Here is a 19,134-nt window from a genome sequence, read left to right on the forward strand (position 1 = left end):
TTTTGGTTTTTCGAGACAGGGTTTCTCTGTGGTTTTGGAGCCTGTCCTGGAACTAGCTCTTGTAGACCAGGCTGGTCTTGAACTCACAGAGATCCGCCTGCCTCTGCCTCCCAAGTGCTGGGATTAAAGGTGTGCGCCACCACTGCCCGGCTTGTTCTAAAGTTTTCAAATGTTCTGTTAATTCACTAGTGTGGGATTTTTCCAGCTTCTTTATGTAGGCATTTAGTGCTATGAACTTTTTTCTTAACACTGCTTTCATTGTGTCCCATAAATATGGGTATGTTGTGTGGTCATTTTCATTGAATTTTACGAAGTCATTAATTTCCCCCCTTTATTTCTTCCTTGACCCATTGATGATTCAGGTGAGCATTGTTTAATTTCCATGTGTTTGCGGGTTTTCTGGAATTTGTATTGCTGTTGACTTCTAGTTTTAAAGCATGGTGATCTGATAAGGTACATTGGTTTATTCCAATTCTTTTGTATTTGTTGAGGTTTGTTTTGTTACAGAGTATGTGGTCAATTTTTGAGAAGGTTCCATGAGGTGCTGAGAAGAAGGTATATTTTTTTCTGTTTGGATGGAATATTCTATAGATGTCTGTGAAGTCCATTTGAGTCATAACATCTATTAGTTCTCTTATTTCTCTGTTCAGTTTTTGTCTGATTGACCTGTCCAGTGGTGAGAGGTCAGTGTTGAAATCTCCCACTATTAGTGTGTGGGGTTTAATATATGATTTAAGCTTTAGAAGTGTTTATTTGATATATGAGGGTGCCCGTATTTGGGGCATATATGTTCAGTATTGAAATTTCCTCTTGATGGATTTTTCCTGTGACTAATATTAAATGTCCTTCTTTGTCTCTTTTGACTGATTTTTAGCTTAAAGTCTATTTTGTTAGATATTAGGATAGCTACACCTGCTTGTTTCTTAGATCCATTTGTTATTTTTCCCAACCTTTACTCTGACACAATGTCTGTCTTTGAGGTTGAGATGTGTTTCTTGTATGCAGAAGAGGAATGGATTCTGTTTTCGTATCCAATCTGTTAGCCTATGCCTTTTTATGGGTGAGTTGAATACCATTTACATTAGGGGATATTAATGATGAGTGGTTGCTATCTCCTGTTAACTTAGTTTTCATCATTGGTGATGTTAATTTGTGCATTTTTTTTCCCTTCGGGATTTGCTGTAATGAGATCATCAATTGTCTGTGTTTTTGTTGGTGTAGCTGTTGTTCCTTGGAAACTACAGCTCCCAGACTCCTCCTGGAGTACGAACACCTTGGCGCGCTGGCGCCCCAGATGAGGGTCATTCCTCCCAGATAACCTTGCGCCCCCCCCCCCCCGTTAAAAGCGAGCTTCCACGAGGTCTCGCTCTCTTGCCCCCTCGCTCTCACCCCTACCCTTGTGTGTCTCGCACACCCCATCCCTTATTGTGTTTCCCTCTCCCCATTAAAGCGCACCCACGTGGGAGCCGTGTGTCTCGTCTCTTCTTTGCGCGTGTCTCGCCTATCCTGTGTTTGTCCACACACCCACGCCGCCGTTTTTAAAGGAATAATAGTAGCCATCTTCCTTGGCTTGGAGTTTTCCTTCTAATATTTTGTGCAGGGCTGGGTTTGTGGCTAGGTATTGGTAAAATCTAGATTTGTCATTGAATATCTTGTTTTGTCCTCCTATGATGATCGACACTTTTCTGGGTATAGTAGTATGGGCTGGCATTCGTGGACTCTTAATGTCTGCATAATGCTTGACTGTAGTGATAGGAGCGGCGAGGCTGCGTCCCCGGCACCCGGCCGCCGGCATGGCTAGCTTATGCCCGAAATAATTACACGGAAACTGTATTCTTTTAAACACTGCCTGGCCCATTAGTTCCAAGCCTCTTATTGGCTAGCTCTTACATATCGATCTAACCCATTTCTAATATCCCTGTAACACCACAAGGTGTCTTACCAGGGAAGATCTTAACCTGCGTCTGTGTCTGGTAGGAGAATCATGGTGACTCCTTGACTCAGCTTCTTTCTCCCAGCATTCTGTTCTGTTTACTCTACCCACCTAAGGGTTGGCCTATCAAGGGGCCTAGGCAGTTTATTAATAAGAAATCACTCCCACATCACTTGACCATGACCTTCTGGCTTTTATTGTCTCCACTGAGAACTCAGGTGTAATTCTGATAGGTCTACCTTTATATGTTACTTGGTCTTTTTCCTTTGCAGCTCTTAATATTCTTTCTTTACTCTGTATGTTTAGTGTTTTGATTATTATGTGGCATGAGGACTTTTTTTGGGGGGGAGGATCCAGTCTATTTGGTGTTCTGTGAGCTTCTTGTATCTTCATAGGCATATCTTTCTTTAGGTAGGGAAAGTTTTCTTCTATGATTTTGTAAAATAAATTTTCTGTGCCTTTGAGTTGAACTTCTTCTATATTATTCTAAGATTTGGCCTTTTAAATGTCCCATATTTCATGGATATTTTGGGTTAAAATTGTTAGATTTAATGTTTTCTTTAACTGTTAAGTCTGTTTCCTGTATTTTATCATCAGCGCTTGAGATTCTCTCTTCCATTTCTTGTATTGTTTTCAGGCTTGCATTTGTGGTTTCTGCTCTTTTTCTTCTGATTTCTGTTTCTATAATTCCTTCAGCTTATGTTTTCTTTATTTTTTCTATCTCAGTTTTCAAGTCCTGTATAGTTTCTTTTATATGTTTGAGTTCTTTTTCTTGGTTTTCTTTAAGTGATTTGCTGATATGTTCCAGTTTTTTGTTTGTTTTTTCCTCCATATCTTTAAGGTAATTTCTCATTTCATCTTTAAGAATTTCAAACATTCTTTTGAGGTTATTTTTTAGATCATTTTCTTCTGGTTCATCCATATTTGGTTGTTCAGGTCTTACTTTTGTAGGGTCTTTAGGTTTTACTGGTATTGTGTTGCTTTTTGTGGTGTAGCATGTGATCTTACCTTTTCTACTCATCTTTTCCTCAAATAGGTGTGGTTGGGGCTGTCTGAGATTCTGTTGAATAATCTAGGTGCCAGTGAATCCAAAGCTCAGATGGTTGTTCCTCATGGTACAGTCAGTGTCACAGTTCTAGTGACCCAGTTGGTTATTCCTGTTCCTGGAGGTAACTCAGTGCTCCTGTGCTTTGGTCTGCTTCCTTGGAGTTTGCTGTCTCAGGCCTACTGTGGCCTAGGCTGCTGGCTTTGATCTGTTTCTGTAAATTTTTTTTTGTTTGTTTGTTTTTTGAGACAGGGTTTCTCTGTAGCTTTGGAGCCTGTCCTGGAACTAGCTCTTGTAGACCAAGCTGGTCTCGAACTTACAGAGATCTGCCTGCCTCTGCCTCCCGAGTTTTGGGATTAAAGGCATGCACCACCACTGCTCGGCTGTTTCTGTAAATCTTGGTCTAGATCTCCTGTTGTAGAAGTCCCTGGCTTGGAGTTTGACCTGTTCTGGTGGCAATTGCTGGCTCTGGATCTGGTCGCTGGGTCAATATTGATCCGCCGTGTCCTGGAACTGGGTTTACTCCTGGCTTCTCCTCCTGGTGGAGTTTGTTCTCTCTGTGTCCCACTCTGTTTCCAGTGGAGGTCGCAGACTCTGAGTCAGGTCGTTGGCTTACTCCTGGTCTGCCAGTGTCCCAGGACTGGGTTGGTTTCTGGTTTCTGCTCCCGGTGGAGCTTGTTTCCTCCAGCTCTCTCTGTCCTTGTCTCATAGTTTTCTATAAACTGTAAAAGACTACCAGCATGCTAGAGAAAAGGATGGAGTTATTTTTTCTCCCCAGTAACAAAACTACAAATAAATCCATTTCCCATTCCTAATTTCTGTTTCCTAATTTCTTTTGAAATGCAGAGAAACTAAGATGATAGGTTTATGGACCTAAGAATGAATGGGTTGAGGGGTGGAAGTGAAAAATATCCAAGTACTTGCTAGACATGCATGAGGATGCCAATAAAAACTCAGCATTTTATTCAATGAATGTACACTTTTTTAAAAAAGATGCGTCCATCGAGGTGGTGATAAGGCATTTACCACCAAGCCTGACAATTGGAATCCAATCTTCAGGGCCCACATGGTAAAAGAACCAATTACCATAAGCTGTCCTCTGATGTCCACACAGGCATATGATAAGTAAGTATATTTTCCCCCTTTAAGATGGCTCAAATAGAGAATTGTCAAAAGGGCAGAGTGGCATAAACCTGTAATCCTAGGATTTGAGCAGTGGCTGCAGGAGGATTACGGGTTCAAGACCCCCCCCCCTTTTTTTTTTTTTTTTTTTTAGTTTTCGAGACAGGGTTTCTCCGTAGCTTTGGAGCCTGTCCTGGCACTAGCTCTTGTAGACCAGGCTGGCCTAGAACTCACAGAGATCCGCCTGCCTCTGCCTCCCGAGTGCTGGGATTAAAGGCGTGCGCCACCACTGCCCGGTCATAAGACCCTCTTTTTAAAGAAGTTTTCTTAAAAAGGAAAGAAAAAAATAGGACTGTTGGATTTAATCAATAAAACTGAATCCCAAGTATTGTGTAAGACAAGATTATACTAAAAAATCTTCACCCGGGGCTAGAAAGAGGTTAAGAGCACTGGCTTCTCTTCCAGACATTCTGAGTTCTGTTCCCAGCAACCATATGGTGGCTCACAACCATTTATGATGGGATCTGATGCTGTCTTCTGGTGTGCAGGCACACATGCAGTCAGGGCACTATATACATAATAAATAAATAAACCTTCAAAAAAGAATCTTCACTTGAAACTCAAATTTACTAAGTATCCTGTATTTTATTAGGCATCTCCCAGCCAGAGGGCTTCCGGGTATGTGCACTAGAGCTTCATTCACCCTGGTAAATGAATAATAGTCTCTTTATCCGTTTTATGTTTTTTTAAAAATGCTTATAATTTATTTAGGCTGGTGGTGGTAGAGAATGCCTTTATCCCAGGGAAGCAAATACAGACACATCTCTGAGTTTGAGGTCAGCCTGGTCTAAAGAGCAAGTCCCAGGACAGCCATGGCTACTCAGAAAAACCCTGTCTCGGAAAGGGGAAAAAATGTGAATGTATTTTTTGTGCCCCTGCCTGTGCGTGCACACCATGGCTCATGTGTTGAAATTAGAGGACAGAACTTCCAGATTTGGTTCTGTCCTTCCACCGTGTGGGTCTCCGGGATGAAATTCAGGCTTAATGTCAAGTGCCCTAACCCAATGGGCTATTTCACCAGCCCTTCATCCCTTTCGCTAAGCCAGAGAGAACACAATGAGAGAGTAACAGCCAGCAGAGGTTAAAATCTCCTACATGCTTTATTGGACTTCAAAGAATCTTATGAAATAACACAGAAAAACCCATGTGAGGGTGTCCAGGGGGCTACAAGGCAGTCTATAGCCTAGCACCCGCCTAAGACTGGCCCCAGCTGCACCCAACCCAGGCCCAAATTAGGATCTCAGGGTAAAGGCATGACAGAATGGGGCAGAGGGAAAAATACCTTTACAGCCATAGCAAAAACAGGTAAAGAAGAGAGTTGTCTGGAAGATGGGAGGCGTGAGCGAGAAGTGGTCACACAGCAGCCTTCACATACAGATACTGTCTTCCTTCACCACCCCCTCCCCAAAACAGTTGTGTCCGTTTTGAGCCTCTGGTCCAGGCTATGCAGTAACATGAAAATGGAGTCTGACAAGGGAGGATGCTGTGCAGGCACTTGGGAAATTCAGGAGATTTATTTTACTTTATTTTATTTACTTTAAAACTGTTTGTCTTTTGGTTCAAATACAATATCCTTGCCCAGGGCTCCACAAGAGCCCTGTGTCATGACTGTGGCTCCCATAGCCAGGGGAGTAAGTTGTCCTGAGCCCCAGCAGTACTGATACTTGAGGAGCTTCAGGGAAGCACCTCGTAAGAGATACACTCCTGCAATATAGGGGAGCAGAGGTAAGAGGAAGGCAGAAGTGGGCAGGGCAAGAGAGAAATGGCAAGTGCCTTATAGCCCACAGCTTTGGCATCTACTTATCCTCCACCTAAGAGAAGTCTCTCCCCAATAACGCAAGCCTGGCCTCTCCTCAAAACTGGTGACTTGTTCCCTGGGAGTTGGTTCATTCCCTGAATGGAGCCCCGGAGATGCAAATGAGCTCCAGGATGAGGTTCCCTCCAACCTATCACACTTTGACAGAACAAACCCCAGAGATTGGGCCCTTGGCCCCGTCGGGGTAAGCAGAACGATGATGAGTAGGATGGAGATCTGAGGTACAGGTGTCAGAAGTTACTCCTCCTATCTTCCCCACAACTGCTAGGAAAGCTGGGGGGTAGTGGGGGAGAGGAGCTTGAAAGCAGGAAACAGAAACAAAAACCAAACCTCAAAACTGGGACAGCAGAGATGGTGGAGCTGGGACACTATGGGGACGGCACTAAGACATGCACTGGAGTGGAGAGGGTGTGACAGCAGCCATGGTTGGAAGGAAGGGTTTCAGGGCAGGCCGGCCATGGTGGTCAATTAATAAATAATGATGAAGGATCAAGGATGAGTGGGGCAGGTATGTACAGTGCCCAGAACCCAGGCCAGCCCCTCCGTGCCCCACTCCAGGGGCCAGATACCTCAAAGAAAGGAAGGGGGAAGGCAAGGCTGTCTCAACACTGCCATCCTATCCTGCCTACTTCTTAAGAGGCTTCTTAAAAATTTTGAGGGGAAACTTCTTCCTGCCTGGGCTAGAGTCTGTCTCCTCACCAATAGAACCATTATCCTCCTCAGCCACAGCCTTCTTGCCAGCCAAGTGGGGAATCCGTGTGTTTCGGCTACCTTGCAGGGCTCGGCTGTCCCCAACTGGTGATGGTGTGTCTGGGTCTGGGGAACTAGGGCTATAAGAATGGGAAGAATCCAAAAGTGGGGAGCTACCAGGTAGGCCTGAAGGGTTCAGCTCCATCAGGCTGTGGGCCTTGTCTAGGCCGTGGTTCAGCGCCAGTAATGCCTTCTTGGCCAGAGCAGGGCTGTCAGGCAGTTTCTCCACCAGAGATCCTGGATGGACCCCCTCAATCAGCCGATGGCTGCCATTGGAAGGCATGGCACTGAGAGCCTCATCTGCAGCACGGCCCATCTGAGGAGGCTTGGGAGCCACACGCTGGCGGTCACTCATGTGGAGGGAGGACTCCGAATCGGAATGGGTCAAATCCCTGTAAGATATTGGACAGAGAGGAAAAAGGAACATAGAATACAGGGAAATGGGAAGAGGAGGAGAAGAAAAAGAGAGGAAAAGTAGGATTATGGAGGAAACAAAGTGGGTAGAAATAGGAGAAAGGGAACAATGATGAAAAGAGACAGAAAGAAATAAAAACATGTTATTATATACCATCACCATCAGGGAAACAGCTTTATATTGGCTGAATATCAAGGTCCTACACTGATAGAAACCATAGGCTCAAATTCCATAGGCATCCTCTTCAATAATCCACCTTCCCATGTCTGGTAAAGTTTATTAGGACTCAATCCTAAACTACCATAGAAGCACCATGTTGCTCCGAATCACCATTTCCTATGCCCCCCTCCCCACTTAATTCTGTCACACCTGGGGTACATGCAGTCCAGGCCAGGCTCCAAAGAACAGGACACATGCAGTCAGCAGGCCTGACCAAGGCTGGGGAGAAGTTAGAACAGCCTAGCAAACAATCTCTCATTCATCCCAAAGGCCAAGATGTTGCCTCTTCCTACCCTCTCACAGGATTTAAAGGAGGCCATGGAGAAGTTCTGCAGAGTTCAAGTCAAAGCAGGAAGTGTGGGATTTGTCAGAGCTCTGCTGACAGGGAGAATTTAGAGAGGCATAGGAAGATAGAACATTGGCCTTTAAGGTACAGGGCTTGAGAAGAGCTCTAAACCCTTCTGTGATCTTAGTTAGATAAGTCATCAAACTTTGCTGAACCTCAATCTTTGCCCAATGAAAATGGTATCAACCTAATTACCTTACAAGACTGGAGGAACAAAAATGTTAACAAAGCACTTAGAAACTGCAAAGTATTGTAGAAGAAAGGCAATAGAGCCAGCCAACCTGGAAGGTCAATATAGGACCAGTTATAAGAGGTCTTCTTTGCAGATCGGAATTATGGGATCATGCCATTACATACTGGACATATACTCTGAGTCTAGTTCAGGGACTAAAAACCCTTTAAGGACTTGGTGAGCCGGGGAAGGCCATGAGCCAATCTCAGATGCCACTGCTCCTGCTTCTACAACAAAGGGGTGAATATTAGGATTACCCTGTCAATCTTGAATTCTCCTTCACTTTCCTAGAGGCCTGAGATCCCACAACAGAGGCAGAGGAGAGGGCCAAAGGAAAGGTATAAACATCTGAGTTAGAAGAGTAGGAGCGGAAATACTAAATAGGAAGTAGGTAAGAAGGAAGTCAGGGGTCAAAGGTTAGGAAGGGCACCAGTCTTCTGAAACAGGCAAAAAGTATGGGGTTGGCTCTTAGCTATTTTAGGTCTCTCTCAGGAAACAACTGAGCAGCAATTCCAAGGGTCAGTACCTTCCTATTTACAGGTGGAAGGGAAACAATGCAAGTACCCATTCCACTACTACAAATACTGCTTCGGCCACATAGTCTACTGTCCATAATCAGTCAGTCTCCTATTTGGCTTTATGTATCTGACACTTTTATCTAAATGTGTCTTCACCAAGTGCACATCTACAATTCCAGTACTTGGAGGGCTAAGGCAGGAGAACTACCCCAAATCCAAGGCAAGCCTTCTGTACATATATAGTAAGTTCCAGGATGAATGGCTAGGGCTATATAGGAAAACCATGTTTCAAAAACAAAATAAATTAAACAAAAAGCTGGTGTGGTACCATACACCTATACTCTCGGCAACTGAGAAGTAGAGACTGAGGATCAGGAGTCAAGATTACCCTTAGCACATACCAAGTTTAAGGCCAGCCAGGACTATATCTTAAACAATAATAATAATAAAAAAAACTGTCCTTGTTTCTCTAAGCACACAACAATCCTCCCCCATAAACATAAACCACCTAGAAAGATGTTCTGAGAAGCACACTAAAAATGGTGGCTCTTTTAAACTAAGAAAGTAAGAATCCTATCAATTTCTACCTTTATAGCACTAAGAAAAAGATAAAAAAGGTTTGGACCTCTCAGCCTCATTTTTCCTGACCTACAGCCTGGAACTTGTTCTCGATCCTCATCTTTCCATGCCTCCCTCATCAATTAAATGATAAGAATCCCATAGAAGGATAAGAACCTAGGAGAAAGCCTTAGTAGACATAAGAGGGGAAAAGTCCATTAAGGTAAGCTCACCTTCCCTCCCTGAACTTCTGAGACCGTTTAGGCCAGAGTTATCCCTCCCCAAAGGCTAGGCTGCCTTGGACTCCCATCCCAAGCTACTAACCTTACTAGAGAGCCTGTTTGCCTTTAGAGATGATCCTCTGGTGCATGGTGCAAAAGAAAATTAAGCAGTGAACAGGCCAGGTGAATGCAGGAACTACCCACCCTTCCTCCCAATCGTCCTCGGCTTAGACCTTGGAGCATGAAATTATAGCAACCCGTAGATTCCCCAACCCATTCCGGTCTTCTCCATGGGTATGAGGAGGAACAGTCTCTCTTCCCACACTTTCAGATGAAAATGAAGATGAGAGTGAAAATGGGCAGCTCTGTAAGCAATAATCCTTAAGGGCAGTTTCTTTGTGGAGGCAAAAGAACAGCCCTCAAGGATAACTATCTAAAGGTTCATGAAGCAGAGGTAGAGCGAGGGACAGCCACCGTTAGGCCAGACCCAAGAAATCAACAGAGTAAGCAGGCTGCAGCTCGACAACCCGGACACAGGACTGGACACAGCCACAATTTCAGGGATGAGATGTACTTGCGGAGGCGAGTCCTTTCTTGGGGTCCCCTAAGCTTGTCCCATACAAGGTCAAGGCTACTACCTCTGATCTTAGCCTAACATTTTGACATATTAGCAGGGAAAGTTAATGTGCTGCCAGAACAGGCTGAGGAGAACGTTCAACTCTTTTCTGCGTCGCTTACTGAAACCTTGCAAAAGAACAAGTGTCCTAAATGAAAAGTCAAGTTCTGTCTGTGCACTACCCTAATCATCTCCGCAACCTGGGGAAAGTTGCCCTTTCAGAGCCTCGACTTCCTACTCTAACAAAGTATTTCAATACCTGCCTAACTTTTCTTGCCCCAAATTTTCAAATCTGTATTTCTTCTCCTGTAGTGTAATTCCACGAAGGCTGTGCTCATTTACTCAGTCAAACTAGACACTTCTTTTTGCATCTCCAGTCAGTTATAAGTAAACTATCTTGCCATACTGAGACCCAGCTCTTCCCCAGCGGTATGCTGCAGTGCCTCAGAGTTCCTTAGTCTTCTCTTTCCTACCTGCATACAGGCCACTACTCTGTTATTTCTAAAATGGAAAGATTTTAATTTGTATTTTATTACACATATTTATTTTGTGTGTGCACACAAGCACACACATATGGCACAGATGTGGAGGTCAGAGGACCACTTCCAGGGGCTGGTTCCTTCATTCTATCATGAGGACTTTTGGGTTCAAAGTCAGGTCATCAGGCTTGGCAGCAAGCACTTGTAATTATCCCACGTCCTTTAAAACAGAAGTACAGACAATTCACTTTCATCTGGAAACCCTTTATGCTCCACTTCTTAAGAGATAAAGACTAAATCCTTAGTCTTTCTGAACTTTTCATCATTCTGACCTCATCTACTACTGCTTCTCTCCAACACATATGCAATATTTTCATTACAAATATATACTATGTTCTTACACTTCAATTCCTCTACACATAACATCTCCTCAAGCTAGAACACTATTCCTTTCTCCATGAACAGGGCTTCACCACCAATGTCATCTCTTTTGTGACACATTCCACCTAGATACACACTGTTAGTCATTCCTCCTTCCTCAGTACCCCAGAGCACTTATAAAATCGGCTCATAATTGACGTGTGTGCCATTCCCAGATAAAACTATATGTCATGATTACTGGGATTTCATCTTATCATCCATGAAAGAACCTAACACAGTACATTTGTTTAAGGAGTAAAGGAAATGAGAGAACTGATCTGAAAGTGCATAATTTAAACAAGTGTTATAGGATCATGAGGGAAGAGGACTGGTACTCATTTTCAGAGTCAGAAAACCCCAAACAGCAAAGGGAAGACAGGTGTAGGAAATTAAGCTGACCTTAATAAGGAAATGCAGAACTGAGAAAGGAAAGGACAAGGGGGGAAACTCCTCACCACACCTCTCAGAAGTCAACAAGCAGCAGGCAGCAGGCAGAAGCCAAGGTAAAAGCAGTAGAAAGGGAAGGAAGGAAGAGAAGAGCTGATACCCCAAGCTCTCTGAATGCCCAGACATCACAGCGCTGTTGTCAGAAGGGGTTGGGTCAGGGTAGGGATCCATCTGGAGGAAATAGGAAGTGCTGTGATGATAATAAACAGGGTGAACATGGACGGTGTTGATGGTGGTGGTGGTGGTGGTGGTGGTGGTAATGGAGGTGGTAGTGGTGGTGGCGATGGTGGTATTGGAAGAGGAGCAGGAAGAAGAAGCAGAGGCAGATGGAGGGCTGGTCCCGTGGCCTTCAGAACTGAAAGACTGTCCAGATGAAAGGCTACGCATTCGCCGCAGAGATACCCGGCTTGTCAAGAAGTGGCCAGCCTCGCCCTCTACCAACCTCTGAGATCCCAGGCCATGTTGTGGCTCCGTCAGGCGCTGCCGAACGCTGCTCTGCAGGCTGGGAGCTGCAAGGAGAGGAAAAAGAGTATAAGGACTGGCCAGTCCAGGCTGGATGCAGGCAAGCAGGTACCCATAAAGATATGCCTGCTAGATACCTCTCTGGACCTTTGATACCCAATCTAGGGAGAAGGACACCACCTCCCAGAAACCTCCCGCTATGGGACCTGAAAGGATGGGAAACTGTAGAGGAGGGGTCAGTTTTAGTGGTAATTCCAGTGGAAGGAGACCTGAGGCCAATGTCACTATAAAGGGAAGTAGCAAGGCAGTTAGTGGGAGGACACAGGCAGGGCAGTACAGGATAGGGTCTTGGAGCAAGGTCCGGGAGAGCAGCAAGAACCAGCCTTTCCTTTTTAACCAGCCTCAGTAAGTAATTCACAACACAGACAAGGACTTATACACAAACATGTTTGTTGGCTCGTTATTAATAGTTGCATAGAAGTATACATAAAGATGAAATGACTGAAAAATGAGAGCAAATCTATTTGCTAGGAGACAGCAGAGACATCAAAAGTGATGCTTATAAATTTTTTTTAAAGATTTATTTATTTATTATGTATACAGTATTCTGCCTACATGTATGCCTGCAGGCCAGAAGAGGGCACCAGATGGTTGTGAGCCACCATTTGGTTGCTGGGAATTGAACTCAGGACCTCTGGAAAAGCAGCCAGTGCTCTTAACCACTGAGCCATCCCTCCAGCCCTGCTTATGAAAATGTTTAAGAACTTATTAAAGTTCCTGGAGCTGGAGGTGGTAGGACATAACTAACCTCAGCACCAGACAGACCAAGGCAGCAGAGTTAGGAGTTAGAAGCCAGCAGACTAGAAAGTGAACTAGAGATTAGCTGGACTGTATAATGAGACTCAGTTTCAGAAAACAAACATCAAAAACTTTCAAGGGACAAAGAAGGATAAAAATTTTTATAAAATAGCCTTGAACTTTGGAATATAAAACACTAGAGTTTGAACCCAAGTCTTTCTACTTCTAACTGCAACCCTAAACCACTTACGCTCTCATTTTGACTCATATTTGTAGAATCCTGTGGGGTTGTTCTGAGACTTTCAAACACCCCAAAAAACCTACACAGGTCATTGCACTCAATATTTTAGCCACCTTTTAAAAATTCACAAGAGGAGAATGGAGAGATGTCCTATCTGCTAACTGTATGTTCTGCTCTTGCAGAGGGTCTGAGTTTGGTTCCCAGCACCTACTTTGAGCAATTCACAAGAACCTGTAACTCCAGCTCCAGGGATCCAATGTTCTCATCTGGCTCTGTGGATACTGCATTTATGTGTACAAACCCAAACTCAAGACACATACATATACACATAATTTCAAATAAAAATAAAATCTTCTCTTAAATTGACAAAAAAAAAATCAAGAAAAAGTATTCAGCTATGGTGAGACAATAAACACCTTTTCTGTTTTTGAAGACAGGGTTTCTCTGTGTAGCCCTGGCTATCCCAGAACTCACTTTTTAGACTAGGCCGGCCTCAAACTCTGCCTCATAAGTGCTGCCTCTGCCTCCTGAGTGCTGGGATTAGAGGCATGCACCACCACACCCGGCATGAATGCCTTTTAAAAGTGCTATTATTCATGTATTTTTTTTAACTTTCCAAATTTCCTCTAATACATACATAAATGACAATGACCTAGTTCCTGGATCAGTGCTGCAAACCAGGCTCTTGTAGGACAATTATCACCCTGACCTAGGCACCAGTAACCTAGGGATGTGCCAGAGCACGTCTTTAGGTTCAATCCCAGCTACAACTTAAAAAAACAAAAACAACAAAAACAACAACAACAAAAAAAACTTACTCCTCAAGTTGGAGAAAGTCAGAGGTTATTAGGGTGGCAGAGTTTTACGAGGCCAACCTACGGAGAGAACACAATTCCACAGTGTGGAAAGGTAGGCAGCAGGGCTTATACAGCTGGTAACTTTCAAAGCATGAGGATAAAGAAGCCCATAATAGGAAAGGTGGGGAGTAGAAACTGGGAGATAAGGGAAGAACATGAAAAAGAAAAGAGAGGCATGTTCTTTCCTTTCCTTTCATCCCGGCCCAGCTGGAAGAAGGTCCACTAGGACATCTGTGCTGGGCTGAGGGGAAAGGCCTAAGCCTTCCATCACTATAGATGTCTTCTCTCCAGTCCTCAACTGAGCAGGCTGATTCTCATCACCCCCGAACCCCTCCCTTCAGTTAGTAGGGATAGTGCTAAGGGAACATGGGGAGCAGGCAGGGGTGTGAGGCAGGCAAGAGAAGGGGCCCATTGGATAGCAGTGTCGGTTTAGTTCCAAAAGTCGGAAAAACAAAAGCCCCAAAGGGGCTCCTCAAACCCGGGTATTTCCAGAGGGACTGATCATCCGAGCCGGCGGATGTAGAGCAGAGAGAGCGGTCACTGAACCTACGCCCCATCAGCCAGGCAGCATCTAGGGTCAACAGCCAGGCCAAAAGGAGAAGAGAATCTGATTTATAAAGGGTTTTGGCCTGTCTATCAATGGGATACAGGAAGGGCTGGGGACAGGGAATGAGTAGAGAACAGAACCTTCGGAACTACCAAAGGTTCCTCCTAACCTAGAGAGCACAGGAGTCTTTAGATCAATAAGTTAGGATCCAGACTTGCCTACTAGTGACCCAAACCTTGTTAGGCCTTTGGCTAAAGAACTAACAAGATATCAGATCAAGCCAGGTGTGCTGGCACAAATCTTTAATTCTTGGGGGACAGGGACAGGTATATCTCTTGAGTTTGAGGCCAACATGATTTTCAGAGTTCAGGCCAGCCAGAGCTACATAGTGAGATCCTGTCTCAAAACAAGCAAAACCAAAGCAAACAAAAAATATCAAATCAAGGATACAAAGAGGCTTGGCCTTAATGTACTACTGAAAAAATTCACAGTCCTACGTGTTTATAATCCCAACACTTGGTGGGGTGAAAATCAGGAGGATTATCAGAAATTCAAGGTTAGCCTGGACTAAACAGCAAGTTCCAGAATCAGCACATTAAAAAGGACATTTACAAATAAATGTTGTCTGAAATATAATTTGGCCTGATCAAAGGACCTGGACTTCAAGGAAGGCAGGGAATTATATGGCCTCCTGAAAATGAAAGCCTAAACCAGCCCAAATTCCTCTGCACTGGTAAGGTATGGAGCCACGATAACACCTTTACCATAGATATGCCTAATTTATTTAGCTAAAATAATCTCCCATTCAAATAAAAATTCAGCTATAGAGCAGAAGGGGAGTCACTACAGAATTCCCACAGAACACTGTCCCTTTAGGCTGAGCTCTACTAAGCTCTTATCACCTTTGGGGAAAAAGAAGAAATAAGAAAGAACCAGAATAGAGATGGGGATAGGAGGAGTCCACACTTGGTAGGTAGCCAGACAAACTTGTACAGGAGTTCCCTCCTGGGCAAGAATGCCTCTTGGTTTGAGACTTTAGGGATAGATATCACTTTAAAAGATTGCTACTATTTGGGGTTCTCACGCAGAAAGGCAAAGAAAAGAGACATCATTCTATTCACTTGCTTTAGTAATTAAGAATAAGAAACAAAGTGAAATAAATAAACACAAACAGTCCAAATTAATATTATTTTATACTATGAATAAAAAGTCTCTAAAAGGAAGATTATTTTTTCATAAAGATAAATAGTGGGGGAAGAAAAAGGAGTACTAAACAAACAGAAAAACAGAAGAAAGAAAGAGACACAGACACAGGACAGAGAAGGCATACAGCAAGGGGAAAAATATTAAAAGGACAGTTATAAAGAAATATCATAATGTGAATTGTTTTATTAACTAATGATAGGAGCTGACTTCTTTTCTGGTTAGCTTCCCCAACTGTTGTACAAGCACAGCAGAGGCAACAGACTTCTCATCTTGTACACCAAATGCTACTTCTCTCATTCCTACAAAGAGGTCACCTACACTGCATGGACAAGGGTGATACAATCTCCTCATCCATGTCATCCACGTCGTCAGTCATGATGAAGTGGGCAGGGTTAGGGCGAGTACTACCCATCCAGCTGGGGTCTATGTTGAGGGCAGCCACCAAGGAGTGGATGCCAGGATTATTGACAATCTGGAAGCCACAGAGGATCTCAATCTGCTGCCACCGGTGCAGGCGCTCCCTCAGTGCTGCTGTCACCTCGCTTAGTGCTTGCCTAAAGACAGATGAAAGAAAACTGCAGGTGCAGGCCATGTGGCAGCCCCAACAAGAACAAGATCACTTTTCAGAGGAACACATGGGGTATAGACATATATGAATAAAAACCACAATATATTCATAAACTTAAGAGCAACGTAGGAGCTGCATCAGGGTTTGGGCAGGAGATCAGAGATGTTACCCCATCATGAGAAGATGGAATTGGGGTCAGTCTCTAAGATGGTCACTGTGGAGCTGATAACTGGTGCTACTTACTTAGCAGTTAAGATCTTATGATCCACATCATCCAGAGAAGAGCTGTGGGCCACATGGAAGGTACCAAACAGTGTGTTTCTCTTCTTTTTTATTTTCTCAGCCTGCAAAGATGAAGAACCCAGCTTAAAGAGAGTTGGATTCATGATTGAAAAACATAAGGCCTTCCTGTAGCTGGGTTCCCATCCCACTAACACAACTTAAGCTTCATAAGGAAAAAAGAAAAGTGGGATAAGGCAAAGGGAGGAAGCAAGTGGACTGGTTGAGAGGTAAAGGATCCAGTGCCAGTGCCCCAAGCCCAGAAGAGCTTCTATTCCTGTAGCAGCTGGGAAATCTGAAAAAGCTTGCCCTCTGCCCACCCCTACTTGATTTATCATGCCCAGAAGATAAGAGGGAGTACCCAATACTCAGTACCTCCTCCAAAAATTAGAAAATTATACACTAGAAAAGGAAACAGAACCCACTGCCAATGTATCTCTTCACTCAAAGGGAGGGACAGGTAGAGTAGGAAAGAACAGAGGGAGGAAGCATAAAAAGAAGAGGGCAGTTAGGAGGGAAGAGGGCAAAAGGAGGCCAACAGGAAAGCAGGCCTCACCCCCTCCTTGGCCACCAGCAGCTGCTTCTCGGCATTTTGCTTCTTGATGTTATAGTACTGCACCTCCACTTCATGTGTCAGCTGCAGCCACTTCTGCAGGGCCTCAGGAGCATACCATGAGCTGTGCGATTCAAGCTCCTTCTCTGCTTTCCTCAAGGCCTCGCGAACCTATGAGGACATAGAAAGTGGGCCTGACTGTTGACATTAAGACCCTCTCCAGCACTCTGTACAATTCTTCAAAACTCTGAGTCCATACCTGCTTTACAATTCTTGCAGTAGGAAGACATGACAATAATTGTTCTCTGAATTTCATATACAAAGAAGTAAGCACAAAGAAGAAAAACAGTCTACTTAAGATCACACTGTTGCCAGGCAGCGGTGGCTGCACGCCTTTAATCCCAGCACTCAGGAGGGAGGGGCAGGAGGGATCTCTGTGAGTTCAAGGCCAGTCTGGTCCACAGAGCAAGTTTCAGGACAGGCTCCAAAGCTACACAAAGAAACCCTGTCTCGAAAAAAACAAAACAAAAAAGATCATACAATCAACAGTGCCAAGCAGAATTCAAATGGAGGTTAGTCCCAGCACACTCTTCTCTCCTATCACATCAGCTTAGTCTCCAGGTCACACAGCCAGTCTCTGTCAGCCCTCCTTGTCTCTTCAGGAATATACCTCTCACTGAATCATCTTACTGTGAGTTGGAGTCTGTGTATGGGCTTCAAGACACCATAACGTGGGCTGGAGAGATGCAAGGTTAAGAGCACTGGCTGCTCTTCCAGAGAACCTGGGTTCAATTCCCAGCACCCACATGGCAGCTCACAACCATCTGTAACTCCAGTTTCAGGGAATCTAACACACTCTTCTAGTTTCCTTGAGCACCAGGCACACATACGGTATACAGACATAGATGCAGGTAAAATACTCATACACATTAAAAAAAATAGTAAATTTAAAAAATACCATAAAGTGGTAGACAAAGCACTTGGTTGGAATTTTAATTCTGGTGGATGGATAGATGAATCAGCAGTTAAGAGTGCACAGTACTCTTGCAGAGGACATGTTCAACTGCTAGCACCACAAGACACAGCTCACAACTGCCTATAACTCCAGCTTCAAAGGGAGCCAATGCTTCTGGCTCTGCAGGCACCAGCACACAGGGGCATACACCACAGTCTTCTGAAAGAGCAGCCAGTGCTCTTAACCATTAACCCATCTCTACAGTCTTAGTTTTAGTTTTTTAAGGAAAGGTCTCGTGCAGCTCAGGATGGCCTTGAATTTACTATACGGTAGAAACTGGTCCTTTTGCCTCTACCTCCTGAGTCAGGCATGAGTCACTACGTCTGGCATTAATTCCCATTTTTACCCTCTTTTCCTACAAGAGACCCAATATAGACACTAGTAAGGGAATCTAAGATGCCTGTGGTGGTGCATGCTTATAACTCCAGTTTTTGGGAGACAGAGGCAGGATGAGCGCAATAGTTCAAGGCTATCCTAGTCTATAGGGAAAGAGCTTGTATCAAAAAACGACAAAAAGAGAACACAGCAGCCTGTGGTGGTTTGAAAGAAAATAGTCTACAAAGGGAGTGGCACTATTAGGAGGTGTGGCCTTCTTGGAGGAAGTGGGGGGGCGCGGCTTTGAGGCCTCTTTTGCTCAAGCTTCCCTCAGTGTGACTGTCAAAGTGATTTCCTATTCCCTGCAAGATACAGGACTCTCAGCTACTGTCTGTGCAACACCATGCTCCCGCCATGATGGTAACAGACTAAACCTCTGGAACTGTAAGCAAGCCACCCCAAATTAAGAGTTTCCTTTATAAGCGTTGCTGTGGTCATGGTGTCTCTTCACATCAATAGAAACCCTAAGACACAGCCCAATAAGACAGACATTTAACAGATATGTAAAATTGTAAGAAGTCACTATTTTTATTCAATTGTTCTTAGTTGCCAGGCAGAGATGGTACATGCCTTTAATCCTAGCCCTTGGAAGGCAGAGGCAGGCAGATCTCTGAGCTTGAAATCAGCCTCTTCTACAGAGTGAGTTCCAGGACAGCCAGGGCTCTACAAAGGGAAACCCTGTCTTTAAAAAAAAATGGTTTTCGCCTTGGGCTCCTGGGAGCCACTCTAGGTTCAAGTCTCTTGCCAACACTAAGGTGGCTCCCTTAACTAAGATATGTGCTTCCCTGCTCCCCTATCCAACCTTCCTTTATCCCAATCTTCCTGTTTCCTCAAGTTCCCCCAATCCTCCCCTTCTTACTTTTCTCTCCCTGTCCCTCCTTATCCCCAACCCACCCCACCCCCAAGATCCCAATTTTGTCCCCGGCAATTTTATCTACTTCCCTTAGCCAAGAGGATAACTATATGTTTTTTCTTGGGTTCACCTTCTTCTTTAGCTTCTTTAGGTTCACCAGGTATACACTCCGTGACCTTTATT

General features: G+C 44.2%; 1 protein-coding gene across 2 annotated transcripts in view; it reads right to left on the minus strand.

Moving 5' to 3' along the window:
* Positions 1–5,237: 5,237 nt before the first annotated feature.
* Positions 5,238–19,134, minus strand: part of Stim1 (stromal interaction molecule 1) — a 182,152-nt gene continuing 168,255 nt past the window's right edge. The window contains exons 8-13 of one of the 2 annotated variants that reach the window (XM_050122524.1): positions 16,712–16,879; positions 16,120–16,220; positions 15,627–15,862; positions 14,034–14,126; positions 11,640–11,706; positions 5,238–7,118 (exon numbers count right to left, since the gene is read on the minus strand). In XM_050122524.1, coding sequence (XP_049978481.1) covers positions 6,602–7,118; positions 11,640–11,706; positions 14,034–14,126; positions 15,627–15,862; positions 16,120–16,220; positions 16,712–16,879 — 1,182 coding nt within the window. In that variant the 3' untranslated portion in view covers positions 5,238–6,601. The remainder of the gene's footprint in view (positions 7,119–11,639; positions 11,707–14,033; positions 14,127–15,626; positions 15,863–16,119; positions 16,221–16,711; positions 16,880–19,134) is intronic. The other variant, XM_050122525.1, reaches the window with a different exon arrangement.

Source organism: Alexandromys fortis, unplaced genomic scaffold (genome assembly GCF_014885135.2).
Source record: "Alexandromys fortis isolate MF-2015 unplaced genomic scaffold, M_Fortis_MF-2015_v1.1 scaffold_209, whole genome shotgun sequence".
Classification (NCBI taxonomy): Eukaryota; Metazoa; Chordata; class Mammalia; order Rodentia; family Cricetidae; genus Alexandromys; species Alexandromys fortis.